We start from the raw sequence: 16,415 nt of genomic DNA, 5'->3' as shown, positions 1-16,415 counted from the left end.
AAAAAAATAAAAAATAAATTATATCTCTTATTAGTATCATTTCTTATTAAAAAATATAAAATATATCAATTTAATATCTTTAAATACAATATTTTTTGTACTTTATCTGCTAAATATAATTTTATATCTATTTCTGTCTTAGTGTTCATTACGGGATTTTTTATTTTAATAAATAAAATAAATTCAATATTTACTGAATTAAATATTTATAAAAATTATTACCAAAATCCACCACCTTTTCTTATCGTGTAAACAAGATACAGTGAGACAAATTTTCACCATCTATAAAAAGATATGTAACCCTTGGCATTCTCCACAAACATTTTATTTCTTCTTCTATCCTATTTTTCTCACAAAAAGAAGGCAATAATGGCCAGTAATAGCGTATACATAATTGTGTGTGTTTACCTCAATTGTCGTATGAGAAACGGCGACAATGGGGTGATATTTGAGTGTGAGAATCTGATACTGTTGCGGACTCAGCATGTAGGCACGTTGACGGAGTTGAAGAGTTTGATATCGAGCAACCTCGGTGGCACAGAAATGAGGGAGGTCGGAAGGGTGGGGTATAGGTTGCTGGCACCCATGGGTAATGGAGTTTTCCGGTTTCGAATATTTCGGCTTCTAGGGGACGAGCATGTGCGTCTCATGTTTGACATCAATGGGAGAATCATGGTGGAACAAGTGATGGAGCTTTCCGCCGAGGTAGGAGATGCTGATCGTGGTGGTTCTGTACACTAGACTTACGTATATGACGACCGACCTCTCGCGCCACCACCCATTCATGTCGCCATTCTAGTTGAAGAGGTGGAGGTGGGTGAGGAAGAATCCGACGAGGATTATGTGGCCGATAGTGCCAATAGTGATTCATCTGAAGGGGGTGATGAGGAGGAGTTTGTACCGGAGACGCCCGCCGAGTCTACAGTGCACCATGTTTTGCCCCCCCCCCCCCACCCAATTCCGGCGCTATCAGATGTACCAAGTCACTATCATACGTTGGATCTGGATGCCATACATGAGAGAACTACGTGGTCCAACACGGGGGAAGAGGATTACAACCTAGACAATGGGGTAGAGTTTCGTGTTGGCCACAGATTCAAATGCCAGGATACAGTGCTGCAGGGTGTGAAAAACTACAGTATTTGCAGGAGTGTCGAGTACTAGGTGATCGAATCGGACCAATTAAAGTACCATGTGTAATGCCGAGAAGCTGCAAATGGGTGTCCATGGAGTCTCTGTGCTGCTCTTCAACAGAACCTCGGATACTGGTGAGTTCAAGTTTAATTAAACTGTACTTAGTTATTTATGGTTGTTGTATGTTAAGTCGTTTTGAACCATGGATGTTATATTGAGTTAGGGAGGTCCGGAAGGTTGGTGGAGCGCACACTTGTTTAGCACCCACCATGTCCCAGAACCATCGATAGTTGGATAGCAGACTCATATGCAAGGTCATCCTGCCGTTGATACAGTCCAACCCCTCCATCAGCATCCCTGTCCTGCAAAGTGCGGTCCAAGCGAGCTATCACTTCAGACCCTCCTACAGAAAGGTGTGGATGGAAAAGCAGAAGGCAATTGCTCAGATCTACGAGGATTGGGAGGAGTCATACAACAAGGTGTCGAAACTGCTTCAGGCATTGCAGAGTTGTTTCCCTGGAACTATCTGTGAGCTACGGGCCGTATCGTACTACGACAGGCACCTTTTGGTCCGCGACTGTAGCATGTTTGATAAAGTATTTTGGGCTTTCCCATCATGTGTTGAGGCCTTCAAGAATCGCAAGCCGTTTGTTTCCGTCGATGGCACGCATCTGTATGGAAAATACGGCGGGGTGTTGCTTATTGCAGTGGCACAAGACGGCAACAACAATATTCTGCCTATTGCCTTTGCCATTGTGGAGTCCGAGAGTACCGAGTCATGGTCTTTTTCTTTACTAATCTGAGACGCCATGTGACCCCCACAAGAAAACCTAGTGGTCATCTCCGACAGGTCACAAGCCATCAAGGCTGCACTCAGTGCCGATGACAGCCTCAAGACAACGCCCGGCACCGCCCAAAGTCCTCAAGTAGTGGGAGCTAACGCAAGTGGACTAAGTTGTTCGACTTGTCTGTCATCAGATAGCCTCCGATTAGTAACATAATGTAGCACCTCGCATACTACCGGAGGGTCTCTAGGTCGTCTGTAGGGGCATCTGGTGAACACGGTCCCACAGCCAAATGATCTTCAACGTGAAGGACTCCCTCCTCTGCACCGCCTGCTGTGGAGCCACCGGAGGCTGGGCTCCCAGCAGCCGCTCCACAAACTGCCACGCCTCCATGTGGTATCACCTAGTGAAGTCACGGAGGCACCCCCAACTGGGTCCCTATGTGCGCGTAGCCCTAGGTGGTACGCTACGTCTTGCACGGTGATGTGGCCTCACCCCACAGGAGATGAAACGTGTGGGTCTCCGGACGCCATCGCTCCACGAATGCCGTAATCAGAGAATTATCGAAAGTAAAATTCCTAAGGGGCACTGTGTCGCCGAATCCAACCTCAGCCAGATACGGGACGATGGCGTCGGGTGGAGGAAGGGTATGAGTCACTCGCCATGGGCAGTAGAAGGCGAGGCCTCTGAAGAGAAAAAAAATATATTCAGAATTATCAAGAAATAATTTTAAAACTTTTATCGGGTCTTCAACGCTTAACGGTCCTCGCTTTATCATTGAATTTTTTAAATAGGCTTCTATATTTTTTTATATTAGATTCTTACACTGTTTTTTAGTTTTGTAATTATATCTTTAGTATAACAAATATTAAAGTTAAATCAATATTTCTTTCTAAAGTAAAGATATTTCTAAGTTCGAACATATTTACATCTTTAATTACATGTTTTTGAGACAAATATTATTCTGTTAATTTTCATACATTTGATATAAAAAAAACCTAACCATAAGGTTATAAGTAATATAATAACTACATTAAAAACAATAAATCTCTAATTATAGATTTGACGAAACTATAACAAATAAAATAGAGTTCCAAACTAATAATTATTCAGTAACAACCTAACACAAGTGAAATAAAATAGAGTTCCAAATTTTTACCAGTGACTTATTCCTAACGCTACAAACTATATTCTAGTTCTTCGCAACAACCCTAACCATGGATACATACAAAAAAATATCTATATGGGATTGCACAAAATTCAACACAACAGAACTAACCTGAAAGTCGGCTGTCCCGGCGTAATGTGAAGTCTCGTTTAGCCTGTTGATGTCTCTATCATTTTTCGCTGCGCGCGCCATCGCAGATTTTGTCGATAATATGGTCAGAAAGGGGTAAAAGAGACGAGAAAGTGGTTGAAAAGTTCAAATTGGAGCCCGGTCTAAAGCTATAAACGACATCTATTTAAAGATGTCTCCCAGCCTTATCTCGTTTACACTGTAAACGATATAATTTTGCATGTATCTCGTTTACATTGTAAAGAGATATACACGTGTCACGTCGACGTGTCTTATCTCGTTTACACTGTAAACGAGATACGTACAAAATTATCTCATTTACTGTGTAAACGAGATAAAATAGGATGGTAGATTTTGGTAATAATTTTTATAAATATTTAATTCAGTAAATATTGAATTTATTTTATTTATTAAAATAAAAAATCCGTTCGTTACGTGTAAACGAATCCAATTTTACATAACACTAGATCAAATAATATCTGGTTCTTTTCTAAAATAAAATAAAAAAATTATTATTTTCTTAAATCCCATTTTTTCAATTTTAATTTTTCAAATACGATTTTTTTTACAGCAAGTTCGCCTTCCCTCGGAAACTCCACTCAAATTTTTCAAAACCCACGTTTTTAATCCTTATCATTGTCTCCAAAATAGTATATAAATCTTCAGACAGTATATAGGAGTACACAAAAATACACAGACAACAAGCATCGCTTCTTCAAAGATTTTTTTAATTATAAATTTAAAAAAACAAATCATATTTAACAATGGCAACCATTATCATCGTCTCCAAAAATACACAGGTACACTGGAATAAACCATATTTAACAAGAATTTTTTTAATTATAAATTAAAAAAATAACTATTTCTCAAAAATAAAATACGACTTATTCCTGTGTACTCTTATGTACTCTGCAGAAGATGATAATAGTTATCATTGTTAATTTTCCAAACTCAATATGATATATTTGAAGTGAAGTTCGCCAATATAAAATGAACTCTATAAAATTTATAGAATTTGTGGAGGGTTAAAGCGAACTTGCTAATTTTTATAGAATTTATCGGGATACACGGGAATTTGTCCAAATACAAAAAAAAATCATATTTAAAAAATTAAAATTTAAAAATTATATTTAAAAAAATAATAATTTTTTTATTTTATTTTAATAAAAAAACCAATAATATCTACTAGAGGAAAGGAATATTCACACTTGAAACCTTTCAATTTACTTTCTCTCTTTGGTTTTGTTTTTGTTCTTTGTTTTTTGTTTTTTGTTTTTTGTTTTTTGTTTTTTAATGGAAAACGTTGGTTTTGTTTTTGTTCTTTGTTTTTTGTTTTTTGTTTTTTGTTTTTTAATGGAAAACGAAAGCCGTTGTAGTACAGTGTGAAAAGTGAAAACACTTATCTCGTAGGATTCATGACCATGGAAACTTCAAGAACATGTTTTTTAATTATAGATTATTATACAAAATTAAAGGCTCTTTTTTTTTTATATGGAAGTAGAAGTAACGATAATTTTAGCATTATAATTTTTTGTATTTTTTAAAATTATGGAAGATAAACAAATTAAAAAGTCTAATTTCTATACTTTAAATTTTTTTATTTTTTTAATATAAATCGAACGATTCGATTTTTATATCTTTTATAAATCAAACAGTATGATTTCTGTACTTCTATAAATCGGACGATCTGATTTTGTTATCTCTAACAAATTGGATGGTCCAATTTATATTTCTCTAGTTAAACAGTTTTATATTTAAAAATAACACTCCATCAGTCTATACTTCAAAAAAAAAAATATTACTACTCCAACATCATAAACAAAAAGTTAAAATTAAAACAGGTGTGTATTATGTATTTCACATAACAAATTCAAAAAATATATTTCGTTTACTTTGATGGCTTAATTGTGAGCATAAATCTTCAATAGTTTTGGTATGGTTAATACTTAAAAACTTCTCCCTTTTGTTCTTAACTAAATGCACACTAATTAAAGAACTAAAAACTAATTACTTATAAAAAGTTATTAATCATTATTTAATACTTTAATTATAATAAAAATATTTTTATTATTTATTAGTTTAATTATTCTGTTAGATTTTTTAATTTTATCAAATTTTTAATTAATTCTTATATTTTTTTAATTGAGTCCTTATAATATTTTTAATTTTATAATTAAGTCTGTGTTAGTATAAAAAGTGTTAGAATTAATGAATTTTTACATAAATTAAAAATACTCATAATTAAAAATCTAATTAAATCTTTAACCATATATTTTTTTAAAAAAATATTCTGTTAATTTTAATATTTTTGACAGAAAAATAAGCTAATTATAAAAGGTTTCATTACTTTTTTTTTTTACTGAAAATAGAAAAACTTGAACCCGCAACCTTTTAGGTGAATATGAAGAGATTATGCTATTTAAGTTATAGCTTGTTGGCAATTTAGTTACTCTCTTAGTTTCTATAATTTCATCAAATTTATAATTAGATCCCTATACTTTTTTTCCCTTTTAATTAGATCTCTATACTACTTTTAATTTTATAATTAAGTCCTTCTTAGTAAATATTAGAGTTAACTGAATATTTATCTGCAAACTGAATATATCCACAATTAAAAACTTAATTTAATCTTTGATTACATATTTTTTAGGAAAAATATTCTGTTAATTTTAATATTTTTAAACATGAAAAAGACCTAATCGTAAAATTAAAAACAGTGTTGAAATCCAATTAAAAAAAAATATAAAGATCTAATTAAAAATTTGGTAAACTATAGAACCAACAAAATAATTAAACTATTAAAAATTAAAAATAATACAGGAACTTAATTACAAAAAAATAAGATTTTAATTATAAATTTAAAAAAATTATAAAGAGCAACCGGATAATTAAACTTTATTTATTTTGTTTAATATTACACTAATGGTAAAATAAAAATAAATTAAACAAAAAGAATGATATCTCATAATATTCAATATCTTTCGTAGTTACATATTACATATAATACTAAAACTTAACGAATTTAACAAAGTTTCAAGAGAAACTCATATCTAACAATTGTTATATTAAATGGATTTGAATCCATTAAAATGAATAGCCAGGAAGAGGCACCGAGGGAAACCTCGACCAAAAGATCAGCTAACCTAAGCGCCCAGCTAGTTCCGAATTCCTCCTTTGGATTAGCGGTTGAGTGTGCCAAGCCGGGCAGGAGTTATTGCATTGATGCCGAGAATTCAAGCTTTGGAAGACGGTCAAGGAAGCAAGGCAGTGGCTGCTATGGATGAGTGAAGAAGCTCTTCAAGGAGTTCTCACTTCTGGCCACACCAACCCTTTCAACTCCGAGATGGATTTCTCAATCAACATCTATAAAGCCACACCCGGCCCTTCTTTAAGTCTTCTGCTTCCTTCAGTCACCCGAGTTCGGCTAAGGTTACCGAAAATCTGTCATAGCTGGTTAAAGTATAACATTCTACTTATGGTCCAGGGTACCGACACCAGAAATCTTTAGAATTAAAAGAGATATAGATAACATTAGACAGTAGACACTAGTCATACGTTATACAACCCTTCCTATCAATGGACAGCATTGCTTGAGGCTTGTGTCGAACGAAGAGTCAACGTGGCCAGTCTTTTTTCACAGGCTCACAGCGGTTTATGAAGGAAAACTTCCTATATAAATTTAAATATTTGAGTAATATCTCAAATAGGTCCAAGAAATTTACCATCCGATAGTTTTGTCTCTCACAAAATTTAACTAAAATTTCAACTTTGAGGTTCTCAGATATCTCCAAATACGTCCCCAAAACTGTTTGATCCGGTTAAAGTGGTGACGTGTCAGGTTAACTATGACATGTCACCTTTAGGACATTTTGGTCTCCATCCACGCTGAACAAAACGACGTCGTATTGGAACCAGGGACAAAACGACGTCGTTTCGGGGAGGACAAATTCATCCCCACTTAGACAGAGAATGCAAACGGCGCCGTTTTCATGTGGGGGCCTATTTGCCTTATAATAGTATCTTAGGGGACCTATTTGACCTATAATTAGTGATGTTAAAAGAAGCTATATTTACTTCAACGCAACCTTAAAAATATATTGACATTGGTCTGTTCATTTATCAAAATGGTAACATAAACCTGAGAACCCAAACATGTTAACCACACAAATATTTGGCTTCAATAGCAACACAAACCAAATCAAGTCAAAAAAAGGTTTATTTTCTTCAACACAAACTAAACGAAACCATTCTAAATAACATAACGTCTTCTTCCTTCAACATAACAAAAGGTGGTAACATAACTAAGACAACAACTTTCACACTAATTCTTAGAAGCATCATTTCTTGAAAGACTGGTTCAACCCTCGTGTTGGAATGAATTTGAACAACTTAGATACTATGCCACTGGTTGCAGCTGATATTGTCTCAGCACTAACACTCTCCGAATTCTCGGTCCTAATTACTGTCTCCTTTGGACGTCTAAAAGAAAGCTGAGCTTGGAATAAACAGTATTGTTATCACCATGTTCTGAAACATGGTGATAACAATACTGTTTATTCCAAGCTCAGCTTTCTTTTAGACGTCCAAAGGAGACAGTAATTAGGGCAAAGAATTCAGGGAGTGTTAGTGCTGAGACAATATCAGCTGCAACCAGTGGCACAGTATCTAAGTTGTTCAAATTCATTCCAACACGAGGGTTGAACCAGTCTTTCAAGAAATGATGCTTCTAAGAATTAGTGTGAAAGTTGTTGTCTTAGTTATGTTACCACCTTTTGTTATGTTGGAGGAAGAAGACGTTATGTTGTTTAGAATTGTTTCGTTTAGTTTATGTTAAAGAATATAAACCTTCTTTTGACTTGATTTGGTTTGTGTTGCTATTGAAGTCAAATATTTGTGTGGTTAACATGTTTGTGTTCTCAGGTTTATGTTACCATTTTGAAAAATGAACAGACTAATGTCAATGTGTTTTTAAGGTTTGCGTTGAAGTACATATAGCTTCTTTTAACTTCACGAATTATAGGTCAAATAGGTCCCCTAAAATACTATTATAAGGCAAATAGGTCCCCAACATGAAAATGGCGCCGTTTGCATTCTCTGTCTAAGTGGGGACGAATTTGTCCTCCCAAAACGACGTCGTTTTGCCCCTGGTTTCAATACGACATCGTTTTGTCCAGCGTGAATGGGGACCAAAATGTCCTAAAGGTGACATGTCACAGTTAACCTGACACGTCACCACTTTAACTGGATCAAACGGTTTTGGGGACGTATCTGGGGGATATCTAAAAATCTCAGGGTCAAAATTTTAGTTAAATTTTGTGGAGGACAAAACTGTCGGATAATAAATTTTTTGTGGACCTATTTGGAGTATTACTCTAAATATTTTAGATACAATAATGGCAACGATCTATATACCTCATGTGTATTCATACATATTAGCTAATACATAAAGTCCCGAATCATAAGAATAATTAAATCTATTATAGTAGTATAACAAAATTTGTCAAATAGGTATAATAAACTCTTTTTATAACAATATAATCAATTATTTCTATGAACATCAAATATATATTCTCATAGAATGATTTATTAGTGGTTGATTTTTGTTATCGATATAATATAGTTGACATAAAATTTTTTAAAGTAATAAATATATTGGGGTAGTAATGGTTCTGATGTTATCAAAAACTAAATCATAAAATAATTGCATTTTTAACCGATCCAAACCATATTTTAAGATTCTTGTGAAAGTATTTTTCAAATTTTATATTTTTACAGACTCCTTCTTAAACACTTTTTATTAACTAAATAAATTTTAATTTTTTATTTTTTAATATTTATATTTCTGTATAAACTCAAAACAACAAAGGGCCCAATGATTTATTAAAGTACCCTATTGGTTTTACTTTTTTAGATAAAGCCCCAACTTACGTGGAGATGCATGTTGCTGAAGATGTAAAGGGGCTTATTAGTACTCCATACTAATTTTACGTTTATTCTCTTTTTTTATGCTTCGGCCCTGTTAGTATACCCAAAAAAAAAAGGTAGATCTAAGGGATTAGGCTGGTCTACTTGCTCCAACCCAATTAGTCAAAAAGATTTTAGTCCAATCAATTTAGGTTGGTTTAGTGGTTAATTCACTAGTTCGGTTAAGCAAGTTGCATTCTTTTATTTTAATTGTTGCGCATGAGTTGGGATTAGTTTTCTCTAAACTGAATTTTGACCTAGTTGTAAATATACCCACCTCACATAAAGCGTTGACCAACCTTGTTTGTCGACAGGTAGCCTTTAGTATTAAAAGTAGACCTTTCTTACATGACCTAGTCTGTTTACCTTTGTTTGGTTAAGACATTATCTTAGGATTTGATTGGTTATCTAAGAATCATATTCTTCTTGACTGTTTTGATAAAACTGTTATCTTTTCTTCTGATAATATATGTATTGGATCAGTAGTTTTTCATACTTTATACCTAGATTCTGTGAGTTACTTATAACGGGAATGAATGTGAAGGTTACGTTCTATTAGCGGCTAGCTCGAGTGTTGACGAATTAAACCTGGAGCGAATCCGAGTGGTGCGAGTTTTCTCCGACATGTTTCCAGAAGACATACCAGAGTTTTCTCCTCGAAGAGAGATTGAGTTTGGCATCGACTTGGTACCTAGAGCTGGACCAATTTCGGTAGCACCCTGCCGTATGTCTCCATTGGAACTGGCAGAACTGAAGAAGTAGTTGAAAAATTTATTGGAGAAAGGTTTTGTTCGTCTAAGTGTGTCAACTTGGGGAGCCCCAGTGTTACTAGTAAAGAAGGATAGAGGAATGAGATTGTGCATAGACCACCAACAGCTGAACAAGGTTACAGTTAAGAACAAGTACCCACTTCTTCGGATAGACGATCTAATGGATCAGCTGAAAGGTGCGATAGTATTTTCAAAACCCATTGGCCAATGGTAAGCCTTTAAATGGAGTTTAAATCCGTGATAGATTAGTCCTTAACTCGTCGAATTGGGGGATACTGCGGGCAACAAAAAAAGGTCTTAGTCCACCAAATCGGTCGAGTCACCACGTCTAAACGGACCCAACCTAAGTCTCGTAACCTGCAATTTTATCCGACTTGGGGAGCAAGCTCAGACCCTTTCTCCACTATTTTAATTATGATACATGCAGAGGCCTTGCTTCCCACGTTGTAGTAACTGACCATGTAACAAGGAGAATAACTGCTCAATACCAGTGGAGTTATGTCCAAATATAACTAAGTCATACTATATACTCCCTCTATAAATACAATCATAACTCAAATAATATCAACCCAATTCTACACACACCTTACATTTATGCATTTTTAACTTAGGCATCGAAATTTCTTGTAGGTACCTACAATCGTTGTCCAAGAAGTGGACAGGGAGATCATTGCAAGATCTTGAATCATATCATTCAAACCCAACTTTGACATTTTCATTTCATGTAATTCAGAACATTGGCACCGTTACTAGGATCCAAAAGATCAACCCGTGACATGATAGAAAATAACCTTGAAGACAGTCATACGACTTCGGATTCTAGGTCTCACACTAAAAGAGATACCGTGAGAATCATGCTCACTCAATATTGCAACCACACACTGCACCTATAGTGGTCTCTCAAATCCATAATCCTCCACCCAAAGGAGACCTAGATAGCAAGAGCGCAATGGAGATAAGGGGTTGGTGCATGGCCATCTTGGTCATCTCGAACACCTGAAAGTAGAGTTAGCGAGATAGAGGAAAGCAGAGTAACAGTTCTTACAGGAACTGCAATAGCAAGGGGAGGCAAACGAGAAGCTCTAGAGGTTGGAAGCCGAGCTTTGAAATAAAAAAGCTCAAAATGACAACCACAAATTTGACTGCTACTATAGCAGCGAAGATTCGTTCTTAGAGGATACTATGCGAGTTTAAGTCCCAAAAGACTTTAAAACCTTGGAAATAACGCTATATAACGGATAAACCGACTCTCGCCATCACTTGAGTAACTTTATACTCCAGATGTATTTAGTTGGATCCACTGACCCAACACGGTGCAAGGCTTTCCCGACCACCTTGACCAAGGTGGCCTAAGAATGTTTCGATAATTTACTTAAAGGTCGGTAACTTGATATAAGTTGGTTAAGAGTTCTTTTGACTTATTTTTCATTTATAAAGTCAAGGTGAAGCACACCCTGACTTTGTTAGGAGTAAAACAGGAGTCAGGATAATCATTGAGAGCGTATATGGAAAGGTTCAATAAAGTATGTTTGGAGATATTGAGCCTGCCGACAGAGGCAGCCTTTATGGGACTCGTAAATGGCTTATGGGAGGAACCCTTCTCACAATCAATTTCCAAGCGTCATCCGATCTCCATGATAGATATGCAAGAACATGCTGAAAAGTACATCAATGTGAAAGAAACAACACAGTTGAGAAAGCCCCACCAAACCCTAGAACCAACACCCACTAAAGATAAAGAGTTAGCAAAGAAGGACGATCAAAACTCCTCAAGTTGGACCAAGAGGTATCATTCCTTTGCGGGTGTTTTACTCGATTTTTTTTCATTGGTAACAATAAATAAATTAATAATTTTCGAGTTTTGTTTCACAATCTTAATTCAAAGAGCGGAAACGACTCCTCTTGTGGGTGTTTTAAGGTCTCAATTATAGTTTCAAAAGTAAAATTAAAGATAAAAAGAAAACATGCAAGGTGTCAGAAGTAAAGTAAAATACAGAAATTAAAAGAGAAAGGAAGAAGAAAATGAAAAAGAACAAATAAAAGTAAAGAACTTTAATTAAAAATAAAAAGTAAAGTACAAGTTTGAATTTAGACTTTAGAGGAATTATTTAAAATTTTCAATTCTACCCTGTGATGCTAGGAAGATTGAGAGTATTTTTGGGTTTTTAAGTGTTTTCCCAAAAAATTGAACTAATTGCAATGTTTATCCAAAACTCTATTTATAAACTAACCTAATGTCAATTGATAGTTACTTCTATAATATCTTTGCGAGTTTTCAAACTTAAATTAGTAACCATTTCCAATCTTATTGTCTCTTGACACTTTGTTATTGTTATTGATAACTATTTTTATACTTTCTACTTCGGCGCTTTATTATTATCACTGATGGTTACATCTTTGACATAATATACCCCATAATTCACGCCTAATTCAAATTTGATTAAAACTACTTTTTAATTAGTGTCAGTTAATAGACTTCACCTGAAATTGACTGTAGTTGAATTGAATTTCCACCATGTCAGTTAAAAGACTTCACCTGAAATTTGATTAAAACTACTTTTTAATTAGTGTCAGTTAAAAGACTTCATCCAGCACACGACGCGTTCTACTGCCGTCAACCGTGAAATGCATGGAAGCTGCAGAGGAGAAGGACGAGATTGCTTCGACGTGTAAATACGGGGTGTACACCATATTGTACAAATCGAGGACAATGACGAACCCCAATAGATTGTTCTTTGGATGTCCATTCTTTAAGGTATGTTAGTGATTTTATTTGGTCTGTTTGATTATACGGGAGTTGGTTATGTTTTGTTTGTTTTGGAATGATGAACATGCAGCTGAAAAATCCCAGTCACTGCAAGTTCTTCTTATGGCTGGATGACCATGTTTCAACAATAAGAGTCCTTGAGAAGTTTGTTACAAAGAACGAGGTTGATGATCTGAAAGTGTATCTGGGGAAGAAGGTAGTGGAACAGAAACTGGTTGATTTGGAGAAGAAGGTGTTGCATCTAGAGAGGAAGAAGAATGTTAATCTGTATTTGGTTATTCTTGCAGTGGTTTTTGTAATTTTTGCTTCTGTTATTGCCAAACTTGGCTGAAAAGTAGGTAAAAAAATGATGTAATGTAGTATGGAATGAGTTTCCATTTTGTTGTATGCTGTTTGAACAAAAATGTTGTAAGCTAAATTATGATATATTCAGCAAAGTGATTGCCCTAAGCAAGTTAATGGCAAAATTATTTAGAGATATGATTATATATGTAAAGCATAAATTAATCTCATGAAAGAGTTGTTAATGTATTACAAAAGAAGTCAATAACATGTCTACTACCAAAGTAAGGCATAAGTTAAGCCTGCAAGCTATACATAATCACATTGTTTCCAAAAAGAGTTGCTTTGTAAAACAACAGTATTTTCCAAAAAGATGTTGATGTCATGACTAAAGTCTAAACATGTAGCATTAACTACTTGGCTTATTTAGTCCTGGAGTGGGGATGAACTTAAACAGTCGTTGGGTTGCTTTGCCTGCTGCTGCCAAAGTTTGTGGAGATGCTCCTAATGTAGTCGGTTGTTGTGGAGAAGGGAGATGATGTTCACTCTGGGGAGGTGGCACAGGCTTCGAGGATTTATTTGTCAAAGGCTTCCTCCTAACTGTTTGCTTAGGCCTAAATGGTCTTGGTGCAGGGCGAGATGAAGACTGGGCTGGGGTCCTGAATGGTGCAGCGTTTGCATTCGAATTACCCTGCATGAAGGTCGAAACAAGTGTGAATGCAATGAAACTAGCAATCAACAACAATGAAATACCACCAAAATCCATAGTTCATTAGCAACTGATTGATTAGCAGAATTTTGTTCAACATAAGGAGGGTTCGTAGCAGCAGGGGGACTCTTTTTCCACACTCTGAGATGAGGCATTTTATAAAATGTATCCACTTAGTGTAAACACACCCAATGAAGCACATTATATAATAAGATATTTAAAACCATGAAGCAATAAAATACAGACATATAACACCTTAAATAAAACTATAATAGACACTTAAATCTCTGAGTTTATTATCGGGAGGACAATTACATCCCTGAGTAAGTAAGGACTACCTCTTCCTCGGGGGCTGAATGGGACAAAGGCAGAACCACTAGTGATTGAGAGTCCTTGTGCTTTGTCCTTGGTTTTTTCGTCTTTGGCTTCTAGTTTGGGTTGGATGGGGCCCCTTTGCACGTCTTGTAGTTGTGTCCTCTCTCACCACACTTGCTACATGTGACATAGAAACTCCTCTTCAACTTGTCACCATTAATAACAGCCTCAGCTGGATCTTTCTGTCTGTTATGCACCTTGGGACGTTCAATTGGCCTTTTTAACACAGGTGGAGCAGGCTTAGTAAACTCAGACCTTGTCCAGTATTCCTCACTAGTTACTGGCTGGATGAAGTGCTCGTATGTCTTTCTAATGGACTCCATACATAGCCATGGATGGACATAATCATCGGGCTTATCATGCCGTTTTTTTATTGCTGCTATAGCATGAATGCATGGTATCCCTTCACGGCAGGACAGTAGTTTCACAACAACAGAATGGCATAAAAATGATTAAAATATGAAGAATTAATAGAAATTCACAGCATGGCTAATATCTTGAAATTCACAGCATGGTTAATATCAGCAGATTCACAACATGTTAATTAGATTCACACCAAGCATGTCCAAATTGACAGCATGGTTAATCCCAAAAAATTCACATAATGATTATAATAGAAATTCACAGCATGGTTAATCTCACAGCATGGTTAACATCAGCTATGATTAAAATTGAAATTCACAGCAACTATGATTCACAGCATGCTTAAATTAAGAAAATGCATAGCATGTTAAAATTGAAATTCATGAACTTGACTAACCAGTGAGTTGCCATTTGTTACACGAGCAACTGTGTTTGATCAGATCCACATCAACTTTGGATCCCTTGTAAGTGACTTCAAACCGTTTGCGCTCGTTATCACCAATCCACTCTGCTGTCCATTTGTTGCTTGGTTTGATAAGCCTCTGTAGCCTTTTCTCTTGCACTGGCGCCAGTTTTCCTTCATGAGTCCCCAGAAGTTTCTTGTGTTGAACCATTCGCCGCATCACATAGCACTGTAATTCCTCGCACATTGTGAGTATGGGCTTGCATCTGTACTTCACCACCTTTGCGTTAAACGACTCGCACATGTTATTTGTTAGGTTGTTGACCTTGGGACCGTGTAACAGGTTCAAATTTCATAAGGTAGGCCCAAGCATCCTTGTTCACTTCTTTCAGTCTTTCTATGGTTGTCTTGAATTCAGAGATGGTGGTGCATCTTGCACAGTCCCACACTATTTCTCTTATGTACAGATCCTTGAATCGGTTTATGAAATTCTTCCACATATGCATCACACAGTTTCTGACATGTGCACTAAGCATTACCTTTTTCAGTGCAGGTAGCAGTCCCTAACTACAATGAAGGCATCAAGCCATGTTTACAAAAATATATAATCCAGTAAATGACTGAGAAAAGAAACTGGAAATGACAAAAAGGGAACTAACCTTCTGTTGATCTGACATAAAATTCCAACCATGGTTGCCAACATCACCAATATCCTCTTGTAATAATGTTAGGAACCACTTCCATGATTCTTTGTTTTCGGATCTTGCAACTGCGTATGCAACCACGTAGAACTGGTTGTTAGCATCCTGTGCAATAGCAGAAAGTAGTTGTCCCCCATGGTATGTTTTAAGAAATACTCCATCTAGATGGATCAATGGTCTGCAGCCACTCTTGAATCCCCGTTTGTAGGTCTCAAAACAAACATACAACTTGTCAAACATAGGGGGTGCTTGAGGCTGAGGAATTAGGTCTAGCAATGCAGAAGACCCAGGGTTACTTCTATGTATCTCTAATAAGTAATCCCTCAATTTTCCGTACTGTTACCTTTCGTTACCCATCCTCCTCTCCCTTGCCTCCTTCACAGCTCTATACACCATCTTTGGGTGTGCAGTAAGGTCAAAGTCCTCTCTTAGAAAATTAATAGCTTCATGAGTTGTCATATACGGGTGCGTTGCCATCCTCTTCTCCACCTTGTTACTGATCCAGTGTTGATAAGCGGCATTGCTTCCAAGGTCCCTTGTACAAGTGTGCTCGTTTCTATAAGTCTTGACTTGGAAGCATTGTAATTGCCGATTGTATGACAAGTGGGCAATCCAACCACACTCTTCGTCCTTGCACCCAACCCTAACTCTTTCCCTGTCATTCTTGATCCAAACCAACTCCCGACCTTCAGCAATGAAGGTATCCTTTATAACCTCTTTGAACCTCTCAATTGTTGCAAACCTTGTTCCAAACTCAAATCTTCCCTCTTCAAAACTATATTGGTCATTGAACTCAGGCCACTGACGTTTGTTTCCCTCATCCTCAGAAGAAACGGGTGTATGCAGCTCCTCAGATTCATACTCC

General features: G+C 36.0%; 2 protein-coding genes across 2 annotated transcripts; one reads left to right on the top strand and one right to left on the bottom strand.

The window, feature by feature from the left end:
* Window positions 1-1,199: 1,199 nt before the first annotated feature.
* LOC112721763 (uncharacterized) lies at window positions 1,200-1,937 on the top strand. The gene is made up of 2 exons (XM_025772794.1): window positions 1,200-1,268; window positions 1,470-1,937. Exons 1-2 carry the CDS (start codon window positions 1,200-1,202, stop codon window positions 1,935-1,937), a joined length of 537 nt encoding a protein of 178 aa, XP_025628579.1.
* A 12,199-nt stretch (window positions 1,938-14,136) lies between these two features.
* LOC112721760 (uncharacterized) lies at window positions 14,137-15,153 on the bottom strand. The gene is made up of 2 exons (XM_025772792.1): window positions 14,844-15,153; window positions 14,137-14,486 (listed from the first exon to the last, which is right to left on the bottom strand). Exons 1-2 carry the CDS (start codon window positions 15,151-15,153, stop codon window positions 14,137-14,139), a joined length of 660 nt encoding a protein of 219 aa, XP_025628577.1.
* Between the last annotated feature and the right edge of the window lie 1,262 nt (window positions 15,154-16,415).

This window comes from Arachis hypogaea, chromosome 11, assembly GCF_003086295.3.
Source record: "Arachis hypogaea cultivar Tifrunner chromosome 11, arahy.Tifrunner.gnm2.J5K5, whole genome shotgun sequence".
NCBI lineage: Eukaryota > Viridiplantae > Streptophyta > Magnoliopsida > Fabales > Fabaceae > Arachis > Arachis hypogaea.
The sequence above is the reverse complement of the archived record's forward strand: the minus strand, read 5'-3'. Positions and strand labels throughout refer to the sequence as shown.

What these genes read in the sequence shown, in the direction of transcription:
- LOC112721763 (XM_025772794.1), top strand. Translation starts at nt 1,200, where the DNA reads ATGCCGAGAAGCTGCAAATGGGTGTCCATGGAGTCTCTGTGCTGCTCT. An exon ending in CAACAGAACCTCGGATACTG is followed by an intron (nt 1,269 to 1,469) that starts GTGAGTTCAAGT and finishes CCGTTGATACAG; the next exon opens with TCCAACCCCTCCATCAGCAT.
- LOC112721760 (XM_025772792.1), bottom strand. Translation starts at nt 15,153, where the DNA reads ATGTGCGAGTCGTTTAACGCAAAGGTGGTGAAGTACAGATGCAAGCCC. An exon ending in TAACAAATGGCAACTCACTG is followed by an intron (nt 14,487 to 14,843) that starts GTTAGTCAAGTT and finishes CCTGCCGTGAAG; the next exon opens with GGATACCATGCATTCATGCT.